The sequence below is a fragment of the Ovis canadensis genome, chromosome 25 (assembly GCF_042477335.2).
Source record: "Ovis canadensis isolate MfBH-ARS-UI-01 breed Bighorn chromosome 25, ARS-UI_OviCan_v2, whole genome shotgun sequence".
Classification (NCBI taxonomy): domain Eukaryota; kingdom Metazoa; phylum Chordata; class Mammalia; order Artiodactyla; family Bovidae; genus Ovis; species Ovis canadensis.
The window spans coordinates 30,801,158-30,815,866 of record NC_091269.1 but is presented as its reverse complement, the minus strand read 5'-3'; the positions used below and the strand labels follow the sequence as shown (position 1 = coordinate 30,815,866).

Sequence of the window (14,709 nt, the reverse complement as noted above, 5' to 3'; positions counted from 1 at the left end):
GCACAAAAATATTATGGGCATAAATTAAAATGTAAATGGACCCAACTGAGAAGCATCTGGAGAAATTTTGGAATCTATCCACTATAAAATAATCTTCTTTTCTGACTGTCAAACTCCACAGAACCCCAAAGTGCACAAACTTCCTTTCCAGTTTTCTGCCCCAACCAGGTCTCTGAAGGTGAGACACTGGAACCTTAGGAGGCTGGAGGCAGTGAACTGCACATGTGCAGAGCAGAAGGCTGCACCTTGCCTTCCCAGTGTCAGAGGCCCAGTTAGTCACTTTCCTGGATTCAGTGGACATTAGCCTCTATGGTCCCTCCCTTCAGTGCTTCCTAAATAAATAACCTCTTCTCTCAGGAGATGCTCCTCTTTTATAATCCCAAGAAGATGATTCAGAAATGGGCTATAATCACACCTTGACTCTATACTAACATAAAACTACCCCAGATGTATGTCACCAATATATCTACTTCATTTATGAATACAGGTACAACATTTAAATAAAGCTGAAAACAGAGGCCAACAATTTAAAAGTGTCGTATCTATGGTAATCAGGGTTTCTCCTGGGTTGCAAATTATGTTAAATTGGAAAAATTACACAATTATGAAGCAAAAATGAAAACATACAAAAAAACAAATATTACTCAAAAGAAACCCCCTTCTCTCAAAGTTAACTTTAAGTACCAGCTCTTTTTTTTTTTTAACAAATGCTTTGTGACTATCTTTTCATTGAGCATACAGTGAAAATCTTTATTGGTAAATAAATTTTAATAATATAAAGTGTCCCTCTTATGTCCACAATAATACAGTCAAGAGGTTTACAAGTTCAAAGAAAAATATGTAGACATAAATAACAAATATGAAGAATCTATATGAAGAAAATGAACTTTATTAAACAACCATTTAAAAGATTTAATTAGAGGTACAAATCATTTTTCTGAATAAAAAATGAAGTATATTATGGCACAACATTCCCAACAAAATCTCAAGTTACTTATTTCTTTTGGTTTCATTGCTAGAACAAATGTAAATTTTATGTGTAATATTGGGAAGAGCCAAACATTTTGTGAAAATGGAGACTAACGCTTATCTGAAAATGTATCTTTAACAACTATAATAATCTAAATATTTTAGCTTTGAGTGGGGAAATATACATGTTAAGTCCTAAGATTGTGATAAGAATTTAGTCTATGATAGTGTTTCAAAGAAGTGGAGAGAAATGGGCCTATTTAATTAGTGGTGTTGGGATGGCAGAGTAAGACAGTGTGAAAATAACTGGGATTCAACAGGATAAGCCTTCCCCAAAAAACACAGATAAAGGTTCAGGGCAACCTACCAATTGGAAGATGCAGTCTCCAACTGGAAGCAATAAACAGGGTAGTGGCTGAAGACATACAGTTTACCCATGAGTTGAACCCTCCCAGAGTCTATGGCTCTGCAAAGTATACCTTCCCTGTTAAGTATAGACTGGATATGAAGTGATAGGTCGTATCAGGCAAGAGGAGGTCAAGTTCAAGATAGAAAATGGGCCCAATGCCAAAACAAAACAGGTTATACATATATATGCATTATATATACACAGCTTCTTCCAGATATTCAAATGGCTCCTTCCCTCCATGCTGGCCTCCCCACTGAGGTCTTTCCCTTTCCACACTACATAAAATCACTTGTTCTGACAACTTTTCCCATTGTATATAAGTGGGAAAATTTTATACTTATCATCATGTTCTCCCATGGAGATGTATTTTCTTGATATGGCTGCTGACAGCAAGAAGGACATAAGCTATCCGGTCATGATGACTTTTCAATAAAAATACTTTAGAATGGGTTCTCATTGGCTTATTTTTAACAAAGGATTATTCCTGCATGAATACAGACATGGGGCCAGAAGAGATGGTATCATCTGAGGTAAATGCCAACTCCATGTACACAAAAATAGGTTATATTACTAGAAGAATGTATAAGAGTTGCAGTAGCCACTACATAATCTTTTAAAGTCCATAATCTCAAATTCCTTCCTTTTGTCTGAGGAACTAAGTCTCCCCTTTCCCAGCCTGCCCCTCCTTTCACACTCAGGCTTGTCTTCCAGACAATGAGAAACTGGTGTCTACTCTTAGACACACACTGTTCGAGAGCAGGTTCCCCTCAGATACTTGGGGAGGTGGAGAAGTGAGGCTTAATATTTTTCATGCCACCCTGAACATGTTTGGAGTCTAGAGTATGGGATGGTTGATCCTCTCTGGGTTCAGAATCCTCTTCCACAAAATAGGGGAGGTTATCCCTATGTAAAAGAGATGATCTTATCCTGAATTTACTTCCAATAACACACAGGCCAAACATTGTCAGCTGTCTAACCCCTCAAAAAAGGCTCAAGTCCTTAGAGAATAAAGAGGGTTTTCAGAATTCCTTGAAGGCCCTAGTGATGACAAGCTCTGCTCTTGTCAGTCTTTAATTATATTTCTTAAAATGGAAGAACTTGGTGAAGTATGGCAGTGCTGATTTGTAGCTTTCCTAGGACTATGCTGATTATGCCAGGGCCCATACTGTGAGAAGAGCGCATACATACTCTTTGGAGCATAACAGAAGAGTGTTCTTCAATCCCTACACGCAATAGTTATCGCCCCTAAAATAACAATTGGCTTTTAGATCAGCATGTATCCTGGGTCTTTTGCCATGTAATTTCACACATATATGGGCGCCCCCTAGTGGCTCAGATAGTAAAGAATCTGCCTGCAATGCAGGAGACTCAGGTTCAGTCTCTGGGTTGGGAAGATTCCCTGGAGAAGGGAGTGGCTACCCATGCTAGTATTCTTGCCTGGAGAATTCCATGGACAGAGGAGCCTGGTGGGCTACAGTCCATAGGGTCACAAAGAGTCAGACACACTGAGCAACTAACACTTTCACTTTCTTAACCTTATGTATCTACCTACAGAGAATTTATAACACCCCAGTGTCCTATTATATGGGCACTTGAATTTTACCGATCAGAAATACTGTCAAAATATTATATTTCAATTAAAAATCCCATAAAATGTATTTATTATAATATGTGAGTAAACATCTACTATTATGCTACCTAGAGAGGTAACCAGTTACCCCAGTGGTCATATCAAGCCAACAAGAAAAAGAACGAATTAGTCAAACAGTGCAGAGAGGACTTGCTATTTATTTGGAAGAACACAGAGCTGCTAACCTCACACCACATATGACAAGAAATATGTGGGGTTATATGAATAATCAAGTTAACAGGTCTGCTTCACGTATATCAAACGAGAGACATACCTGCCACAGTGCTCAGTTCCAAAAGGGATTTACTTATGACAGCATAAAAGCACAATGAAGCAGAAATACTTAACTTTCAACTAGAAGCATAACTTTATTTCTAATACTGAGCCATTATATAGGAGTTTACAGGAATCAAAAACACTGTGCTGCTTATTCTCCAATGGTTCCACCCAGACATTCCCCTCTACGTTCTCTGTGCCCATGTGGGCTCACTTGCAGATGGCATCTGATTGGGTTCCAGGAATGTGGTCCATAATTTTGGAGATGACAATATCTCCCATGAGACGGCCCCTCCTCCACAAGAGCAGCAGCTCTTACTGGGCTCTGGTTAACACCTGCTTTCATCCTTTGCCCTTATGGACTTAGAAGGGTAATGGCCTCCTGGGGACACTAATCTCTAGGTGCTTCAATATCCCTTGTTTCTGGCAAACCACTGTAGTTAAGTCTCCCATGAAAGTCTTCTTAGTTGGATCAGAATTGTTTTTCACTAGAACCATGGCTGATACAAACATCCCTCCCTATATTAATTTGTTAAGGAAAATAATTCATCTCTAAAACTGCTGTATAGAATATTAACACTTCTATTAGAAAAGAATTCATTTGAATCAGGTGAATGCCTTTAGTGCTAAATAACAGACATCTCCAACAATAAACAATAAACCTCTTTTGTCCCAGTAATACAAACTCCTAGCAGATAGCAGGTCCAGAAAGAGTTGTGCGGTTCAGTGACAGTACCTCTGAGTCAGGTTTTTCCCATCTTGTGTACTGTTCTCTTCAGGCTATTGCCCTACCAGGCCACAGCTATAATCTAGTATAAAATACAGCCATGAAAAAGTTCAGCAGATGAGAGACAATCTCTTCCATGTCATGACCATATTTTGTCACTGAGTTCTTTCCCCAAAGCACTGAGAATATTTTCCAAGTATCTCATTATTCACCTGCCCATCCCAACAAAATCACTAGAACAGAATATTCATGATTAACTTAAGACTAATGTGGCTGCTACTGCTGCTGCTAAGTCACTGCAGTCGTGTCCAACTCTGTGTGACCCCACCAGGCTCCCCCATCCCTGGGATTCTCCAGGCAAGAACACTGAAGTGGGTTGCCATTTCTTTCTCCAATGCATGAAAGTGAAAAGTGAAAGTGAAGTCGCTCAGTCGTGTCCAACCCTCAGCGACCCCATGGACTGCAGCCTTCCAGGCTCCTCCATCCATGGGATTTTCCAGGCAGGAGTCCTGGAGTGGGGTGCCATTGCCTTCTCCGACTAATGTGGATTTACCCCTAAATCATCTGGGGAAAGGATGGACAAAAAGACAAAACATGGCCCAACAAGGAAGAAGCAGGGAATGGCTATTTGGTGGGCAGTGTTTCTTGGAACTTCTTATCAGTGTTTTCCAAAGAAGCAAAGAAAACAGTAGGACAAAGGAGAGAGAGATAGTATATTACATTCTATTAAATTAAATACATAGTTCCTGAGTTACATACAACTTGGGTTACACATATCATGCCCAAATAGATACAGCAATAAAGCACCAAGAGTAGGACAGAAGCATTTCATTATACAACACTACTTTTTATTTGCTGAATACTGTGAGCATTACTGTTCATAACTGATGTTAACCTTTGCAAAATTTATGTAATTATCATTGTTATTAACAGCATTCACATTATTGACTGACCCAAGGCAGCTGAATAACCTCAGGAAAATATTGTTTGGCCTTTTTATCGAAGTGGAAGCTCAGTAATAATGGCCATACTCATTCACATATGCCAGCAAAATTAGAAGAAAGGTAAGCAACAGGTAGTAAAACAGCATATACTGGCGACATTACAGAGTCTCTGGTAGTACTGAAAATAGGGTTGATGCATAGGTAGTTAAAAACCTCCCAAAAAACATATTTTGGCTTCTTTTTTGAAGAGGCCATTCAGCAGTAATGGACAGAGTCATTTATCTATGGAAATGGGAGAAGGGGTATGTGGCTACTATTTTAAATTTGCCAAACGTATTTTCATATATACACAGTGATGTACCACTGTAAATACTCCCACTAATGCCACACTACCAACACGATGGCACTGAACATAGGGCTGGTCACAGATGTATAGTACTACATCATTATATAATATTCACCATGCTGATTTAACAATATAGATAACCTAAAGAACAAAGATAATAGCAAAACGCTGTGAAATAATTAGGAAATGATGAGTGTTGAGTATGTATTACCTTTGTTTTTTTTTAATATTATTTAACTGTAAATTAATACTTTAACTTTAAAATAATGACTGTGTTTAACAACTGGCTCATAAAATTCCTGAAAATTTATTAGCAGTGCTTGCAAGTTAGTGTAAACTTACTGCAGCACATCACTGTGTATTGGTAAGTGTGTATAAATACATTTACATATACATATATACATAATTATTGCAACCTAAAAAGACATTGATGGTATATAGTGTGGGAAATGTTAATATAGACTATAACAGTTAATTAAGAGTTTAGATTTTCTCTTCATAAGCATGTTAGGCTCTAATATACCAATCAAGAATACCTCAAATTTCTATGATATTAGCATACCCACAAAAGGCTTGCAAACATCAAGGACTCTTCATATAAATGTTTAATGCTGTTGTCATTTAACGTCTTAAAACTTCAGATTCCACTGTGAATATGACTGCAAATGAGTATCATCTATTATATTAACAACAATAAAATTTTTGTATCACATCCAGAATATGGCACTACACAACATAAATTCTAGACAAAGGTGTTTTTTTCCACCATATTATGTAACTGAATTTCCCTTCAATATAAATTTTCTGATGAAAAGTTTTACTTTTTTTGGAAAGCTTTTACATATTCAAAACATGAATAAGGTTTTATTCTAGTACTAATTATCTGAATTACAATAAAACCTCACTCTCTAAAGGAATTTGTGATATTCTTTGGGTTTCATTCATCTCATTTTAAAAACCTGTATAACATATTTGAAAGTGTGGATGAAGGCTTCTTAATGTTCAGGATGCTGAAAGAGCTTTCACCCTTGTGTGAATTCTCTGATGTTTAGTGAGTACTGACCTCTGACTAAAGGTTTTCCCACATCCATTACACTCATAGGGTTTCTCCCCTGTGTGAGTCCTCTGATGTTTAGTGAGAGCTGATTTCTCACAGAAGGTTTTCCCACACTCATTACATTTGTAGGGTTTTTCTCCTGTGTGAGTTCTTTGATGTACAATGAGGTTTGATTTCACACAGAAGGATTTACCACATTCATTACATATAAAGGGTTTCTCTCCTGTGTGTGTTCTCTGATGTACAGTTAGGGCTGACCTGTGGCAGAAGGATTTTCCACATGCATTACATTCATAGGGTTTCTCCCCTGTGTGTGTTCTCTGATGTTCGGTGAGGTTTGACTTCACACAGAATGTTTTCCCACACTGCTTACATTCATAGGGTTTTTCTCCTGTATGTGTTCGCTGATGGTTGGTAAGATGTGGTTTCTGACAAAAGGATTTCCCACATTCAGTACATTCATAGGGTTTCTCTCCTGTGTGTGTTCTCTGATGCTGAGTGAGGTTTGACTTCTCCCAGAATGTTTTCCCACATTCACCACACTCAAAAGTTTTTTCTCCTGAGTGAGCTCTTCGAAGTTGGGTGAGATGTGACTTCTTGTTGAAAGTATTTCCATTTTCATTGTGCTCATAAGGTTTTCCCATGTGTACTATCTGATGTTTAAAGAGAGCTGACTTTTCCCAAGTTTTGTGACTGACTTTATATTCATGGGGAATCTTTCTTGTGTAAGTTCCCTGATGGATAACGAAAGCTGAATTGTCACAGAAAATTTGCCCATATTCATTATATTCATAAGGATTGTCCCCCATAAGAGCTCTCTGATGTCCCAATCTTAAATCCATATAGAAGGACTTACCACAAACGCTGCATTCACATGGCTCCATTTCAAAATCGGTTCTCTGAGATAAACTGAGCTTCAAACTTTGGATGAAGGTTCTTCCACATTCATTATATTTACAGTGTGTCTCTCCTATCTGAACTTTCTTATTTGTGAAAAAGGCTGCCTCTCCATGTTTGCCTCTTCCATTTTCATTATACTCAAAAGGCTGGTCAAAAATTGACTGAGTGAGATCCTGTCCATGATTGAGGACATTCTTGTTTTGATTATAAGATTTCCCTCCAGGAGGAGTTTTGTCATGCCCAATATCAAGGAGCAATTTCTCATATACATTAAACTCATCAGGCTTCTTCCTAGAATAGTTCTTTCTGTTAATAATTAAGCCTGAAATATTTTTCAAACTCACTTCACATGAATCACATATTTTATATAGAAAATTGCTTGAAAGAATGGAGTCTGTACCTAGATTTAAAGTTTTCCTTACTCTGTCATCACTATCTGTACTTAATGTTTTGCTGCTGGTGAAAGCAAGTTGCCAAAAATGTTCATCTTGATTTTCCTGGGTGCTCTCTATTAGGTCATCAACTTTCCAGTCTTCTAGAAATGAGAAAAATAACCACATCTTATGAATCCTAGTACACTTCTAATGGAATTTGACTTTTACACAAATGCCCTATTACACAGTCAGTTCTTTTGCTTTAGGCTCAGTTTTCTGGTGTGAACTAAAATCCAGCATACATTTTCTTTACTTTTCTGGTTTGAGTGGAAAATAAAAACATGCTTCAGTAAAAATAGGGGAAGGAAACTGGCAATAACATTTAATACTTTATTAATACACACTTTAAAACTAGACAGAAAAAGGTGAAATACATTCAAAACACAGGGAACCAGAGAGTGGCTGATTCAGAAATCAAGAATCTCAAGAGAATGGAGTGAGCCCAACAGAGACATTGAACACTGAATATCATTACACTGAAGATTAGTAGACAAGGGCTTTCAGAAAATGAACTATGTTTGGTGGAAACAAAACAGTCCTAACCCCCTCAGACACTGATTACCTGGTGTGATTCCTACTAGATTACTCGCTTCTACTCTACATATCAACACCAGACTAAAGTTCTGAAAACACCAACTACCTCAGGTTCAGAAGAATAGTCTGATAGCCCAGGATTCCTTTAATTCACATGGAATAATTATAAAAAGACATGGTAAGCAAGAGATGGAGATTCTGTAAGAGTTATTCGTTTAGGGAACAGCAAACTCCAAGAACTGAGGTTTTTTGTTTTGTTCATTTGTTTTTAAAGAAAAATAGACTGTTTAAGAAACATATTAGAGGATGAACTCAGTTTGACAGAGGCAGATCATACTTTCTTGTCCTTACCTTCCCACAGCTTGATTACTGTCGTAGGATCCTCACTAATGTGCATGTTGCTATTCCTTTTCCCCATTTGATATATGAACATCAAAACAAATTTCTGAAGGTACCTACTTCCTCATGCTCTAAAGGATTTAATCCAGACTCTAACTCTCTATCAAGCTGTGATTCACAACACAAATGCCCAACAGGAAATACAAAACAGATGATGGACAGACCATCTCTGCAAAAGGACCAGGCTTATTCTGTTTGCTCACAGCTGTTAATGAAGTTGTCCCAACCATAAGACATATGCTTCTTTATTTCAATCTGCTGCCTTACTTTCCCCCAAAACAATTTTGTTCCTGAACCAATACTGATCTTTAAGTCTGCTTTCATATCTAAGTTTTTCATTTACGTCAAGGTTTTCTGCTTTCATATCTAGACTCATCTGTGGCTTTTACTTACAGATGAGACCTATAACGATCGTATTTTTCTATTAATACATGGTTCTGAGGCCTTCAACAAACTTTACTGTAAAAATTCTTGGCTATTCTTTACTGTCATTACTCAATGAAACTGGCTTCCCAGGTGGCTCAGATGGTAAAGAATCTGCCTGAAAAGGAGGAGACCCAGGTTCGACTGCTGAGTTGGGAAGATCCCTTGGAGAAGGAAATGGTTACCCACTCCAGTATTCTTGCCTGGAGAATTCCATGGACAGAGGCCTGGTGGGCTATAGTCCATGGGGTCACAAAGAGTTGGACATGACTAAGTGACTAACTAGGTGAAACAATATTAATCATATGTTAAAAAAAATCTAAGACAGTCCTGAGCCCATGGCTCCAAAGACTGATAATAGTTACTATCTTGACAAACACAAATTAAAACAAAAACTGAATTCATATTATGAGTTCAAGTCACAATTCTATAAGTCCATTAAAAAATATTTGTGCAGTTCTAGCTGGATATTTAACAAATTACTCATTCTGAACAACACACCTTTTATGTAATTAGTTACACTCCAGCCTTGGCTCTCCTTGGGACCTGAACATCCTCCAGGAAATGCTACTTTAATTTAAAACAACAAACCACAAAAGTAATACTAAAATAACAAAGCCAACAAACTGTACAACATCCCTATCATTTTCAGTCTCTACCTGCTGCGTTTAGAAGTTACTACCTGTTTAAGTCACTGTAAGATGAAACAAGTCCATTGCTCAATGATACACCCTGTGTCATGACCACAGTCTAGGCAGGTGTTAGCAAAATTCTATTTCCTCTAACTTCACTGAGGAGACAGGACATTTATGATTCTTAAAAACTGATGTGCATATGAATTATTTTCCACCTGTACTTCAGGATAAAATAAGGGAATGTGCATTTAGTAAAAATACTATAGAATGCTTTCTGAATGGATGAAAAAGAGTGATCTCTTCTAAACTTGGTTCAACAAAGTAATTATTAAAACATCAGAATCAGGAGAAGTATGAAAGGAAAGTACGGATACTTCTAGTTCTGGCCTCAACTATGTACTTTATACCATATATGGTGTGTATGTATATATATATGTGTGTGTGTGTATGTATAGATATAGATGTATATGTATATATGTATACACACACACACATATATATTACATATATAATATATGTATATATATCTATATATACTGAAAGTGAAAGTCACTCAGTTGTGTCCGACTCTTTGTGACCTCATGGGCTATACAGTCTATGAAATTCTCCAGGCCAGAATACTGGCGTGGGTAGCTGTTCCCCTCTCCAGGGGATCTTCCCAACCCAGGGATTAAACCCAGGTCTCCCACACTGCAGGCAGATAGATTCTTTACCAACTGAGCTGTGAGGGAAGCCCAAGAATCCTGGAGTAATGTATATATGAAACCTCCTATTCCATCTCAGATTCTAATAATTATCTCAAGCTTCTCTTTGGGAAAACAAAATCTCAGCAATGATAGAAATCCTAAGCAACAATCATATCATCAGGTATGAGTTTTGGGGCTACAGATGCTAGTGGGTTAGGGTTATAAAACACAGACTATTTAAGTTACAGCAAAAAAATTGATCACTAACTTAAAATAAGTGAAATAATAACGCTTTACCCTCTGAGCCACCAGAGAAGCCCAAAATAATAACAAGAAGCCATTGTTATAAACCATGCAATGTTTAAACACTTTGCATACCCAATTTTAATTAAGTTACTTAAAAGGCAAAATAAACCAAAGTGAAAATTATAGAAAAAAGAGAAAATATTTAAGAGTGAAATTTAATACATAAGATAGCATGAAGTTTAAAATGAACTCTGAAGAACAGTAAAAAAGATACAGATATGTAAAACAGTGCTAGACTGTGACAGTCACTGAAAGGAGACTCTGATTTCATTTATTAATAAGGATCAACTTTGTTAGGCTACTGAAAGATTAATTGGATACTTTAGGTAGAAGAAAACAACAACTAGGAAGATCAAGTCAGGTATCAGTGAGAAAATGAAGAGATGAAGATGAAGAAGATGGAAAAGAAAATAACATTAGGAATTTGAAAAAACTAGTAACAGGGTAAAAGGTTTAGGACACTGAACCCATGGTTGCCATTTAAGGTAGTAATGGATGGCTGAATGTTCCTTATTTGACCCCTGGGAAACCAGGCTCTCTGATTTTCAAGTGACTCAGGCTGTTCCCCTCAGTCTCCTCTAATGACAAGATTTAGTGGATTTACTCACCTTGTAAAAGCAGTACTGCCCCACGACTACCTCTCTCATTTACAAACAACCACTCTCTAGAAAAGGGGTCAGCAAACTCTCACTGCAAGGTTGTGGGCCTAGAACTAAGGATGTTTTTAAGTTTTCAGAGGGAAATATACAGAAAAGGCAGCAGAGAGGAGTGAGGAGGAAGAGAAAGAAGAGAAAGATTTAAGAGGAGGAAGAGCAGCAGCAGCAACTGAGACCATGTGTGGCCCACAAAGCCTAAAATATTTACTGTGTGGTCTTTTACAAAGAAATTCTATGTATGTGTCTCCCAGAATCTAGCAGTTATCCCAAGCTTCTTGTGACCAACTGTACTAACTCTCCTCTAATCGCTCCTCCAAGTTTTTTCTCTCAGTAAATGGTACTCTAAGTTATCAGAATCATTGGAATTCATGCTCAACTCCTCCTTCTCTCACACTCTATATCTAACCTAGTAACAAATCCTCTTGGCCTCATGTTCAAGATATATGTACAAATCCACTGTTTTTCAGCATTTCCAACATAGCCTGAGCTACTAGCTTCTCTCCTCTGGGTATACAATAGTATCCTAACTGGTATTCTTTCCTTGCTTGTGCCTAAGCACCATCCACCCATCACATGGTCACAACAGAGAAGTCAGAGAGATTCTTTTAAACTGTAAATCCAATCTGCTAGCTTAATTTGGTTTATATATACTGAAAAAAGCCTGAGGATTTCCCACATCACTCAAAATCAAATTAATATATCTACCACAGTCCATGCTACTTATGACATCATCTACCAATCTCCCCCATGCCCACTCACCTCCATCTACCATGACATCCTTATCATTCCTCAGATACTCTAATAGCACACTAGTCTGACAAGTTTAATACCAGGACCTGATGTTCCCTCTGCCTGGAGTATTCAGAATCCACAGAGCTCACACTTTAATTTATTAGAGACTCATATCTATTATGTACCTCATAAAATATATTTTCTCTTGAAATGAAGTGAAAGTCGCTCAGTCCTGTCCAACTCTTTGCAACCCCATGGACTATACAGTGCACGGAATTCTCCAGGCCAGAATACTGGCGTGGGTAGCTGTTCCCCTCTGCAGGGGATCATCCCAACCCAGGGATTGAACCCAGGTCTCCTGCTTTGTAGGTGGTTTCTTTATCAGCTGAGCCATGAGGGAAGCCCATTTTCTCTTGAATTCTGTACCAAATAGCATGTTATCATTCTCTAACCCCCTTGTCACTGCTTCAGCTCTTCACAGTACTTACCACCACCCAACATCATGTGTGTGTATACATGCACATACATCTTCATACATACACATGTATGCTTTTTGTCTCTCACTGTAATACACACTCTGATAATAGGGACATTCTTTTAATTATGTATAAACATAATTGGATCATACTGAATGCTCACCATATATTTGTTAAATTAATATATGAAAGTATTACATGAATCATACCATCTAACAAAAGATGTCCAAAGACAATAGATGGAAGGTGGACAATTTTAAAATAATCAAGAAAAATTATCCCAGATGGAGCCAAATGAGTTTGGATTATGGATATAGGTAGATGACTCTAAAATGTCAAAGAACAAAGGGAAGCATTTATGAGTAAAAGTGACATACAGAAGAATGTGATTAAGGAAACATAAGTATGTGGGCCAACTGTCAATCACTTTCAAAGGTCAGGGGTTGGAACCATATACCAATGGCCTAAGATCTCATTTCCTCTGGCTTCCATCTGCCTGTGAACTCACTAACTCACCTGAGCGGCACTGTTTTGGGAATCTCTCCTCTAGTATCCAAGGTTCTTCTCCTTGCTCGATCTTGAAGATCACTTCTGGCTTAGTAATACAATTCCCTGTAAAGAGAGTATGGCTGAACAATCTGGCTTCAGGAACTCTAAAAAAATGATGGGGAAGAAAGGTACAGCTTTGGGAGCTATCTAAAAGAGGTGCCTAAATAAACCAATTCCCAAGGGAGGTAGACTGCAGCATACTTTATAGTGGCCAAAAGGGACCAGTCATCTAAGGCCTTGAATCTCCATCAGAAAATTTCACAGGGAGTTTTTACATTTCATCAGCTAAGAAATGCATGCTACTGGTAATCATGTGGAAAAGAATTCTTACCTACTGAGACAAGGTGGCTGTAGTTTTCTAGGATCACGTCTCTGTATAATATCTTCTGAGCAGGATCCAGCAGGTACCACTCTTCCTGGGTGAAGTCCACACATACATCTTTGAATGACACTTGCTCCTGTAACAGTACATTCCTTTTCTATAAGAAATTGTCAGAGCTATACGAGTGGAAAATCTTTAAAAGAATGACTTTGCCAACAAAGGTCCGTCTAGTCAAAGCTATGGTTTTCTAGTAGTCAGGTATGGATGAGAGAGTTGGACTATAAAGAAAGCAGAGCACTGAAGAATTGATGCTTTTGAATTGTGGTGTTGGAGAAGACTCTTGAGTCCCCTGGACTGCAAGGAGATAAAATCAGATAAAATCTGAAAGGAAATTAATCCTGAATACTCATTGCAAGGACTGATGCTGAGGCTGAAGCTCCAATAAGCTGGCCACCAGATGTGAAGAACCGACATTAAAAAAGACCCTGATGCTGGGAAAGATCGAAGGCAGGAGGAGACGGGGATGACAGAGGATGAGATGGTTGGATGGCATCATGGATGCAATGGACATGAGTTTGAGCAAGCTCTAGGAGTCGGAGATAGACAGGGAAGCCTGGCATGCTGCAGTCCATAGGGTCACAGAGTTGGACATGACTGAGCAACTGAACTGAAATGAATCTCTTTAAATTTAGGACTGCTTTCTTTAATGCTGGGCTTCCCTGGTGGCTCAGCTGGTAAAGAAACTGTCTGAGATGTGGGAGACCTGCGTTCAATCCCTGGGTTGGGAAGATCCCCTGGAAAAGGGAACAGCTACCAACTCCAACATTCTGGCCTAGAGAATTCCATGGACTTGCAAAGAGTTGGACACAACTGAGCGACTTTTGCTTTTGCTTTTCTTTAATGCTATACTATGTAGGATAAAAGTAGTATCTTGTATAAATTGAGTTTCCATGAGAGGGTGGAAGGGTGGTCCTAGTTGCTACAAATATTATTCTTAATGAGGAGACATATACATTAACATGTATTAAACTGGAAACTGTAGGAGCTAGCACTATACAAAAAGTAGAATGGGATGACCAAGAAAAAGTTATTTCATATTATCTTTTGTATTATAAAGTTAACTTTCACTAAGGAAGTAAAACTCTCAGTTGTTAAAATGAAAAGAAGGATTAAAACTAATATGTTATGGGCCCTAACCAAGCTCACTCATGTCTGATTAAAGTGACAGGTTCTGTATTCTACCTGCCCAGCAGAAAAAAGGATGAATCCTCTCTACTTGAGATAACTTTTGGAGCCTCT

General features: G+C 38.0%; 1 protein-coding gene across 3 annotated transcripts in view; it reads right to left on the bottom strand.

Moving 5' to 3' along the window:
* Nucleotides 1–723: 723 nt before the first annotated feature.
* ZNF248 (zinc finger protein 248) overlaps nucleotides 724–14,709 on the bottom strand; it is a 34,614-nt gene continuing 20,628 nt past the window's right edge. For 2 of the 3 annotated variants that reach the window (XM_069571640.1, XM_069571641.1), the window contains exons 3-5: nucleotides 13,420–13,546; nucleotides 13,056–13,151; nucleotides 724–7,793 (exon numbers count right to left, since the gene is read on the bottom strand). In XM_069571640.1, coding sequence (XP_069427741.1) covers nucleotides 6,304–7,793; nucleotides 13,056–13,151; nucleotides 13,420–13,546 — 1,713 coding nt within the window. In that variant the 3' untranslated portion in view covers nucleotides 724–6,303. The remainder of the gene's footprint in view (nucleotides 7,794–13,055; nucleotides 13,152–13,419; nucleotides 13,547–14,709) is intronic. The other variant, XM_069571642.1, reaches the window with a different exon arrangement.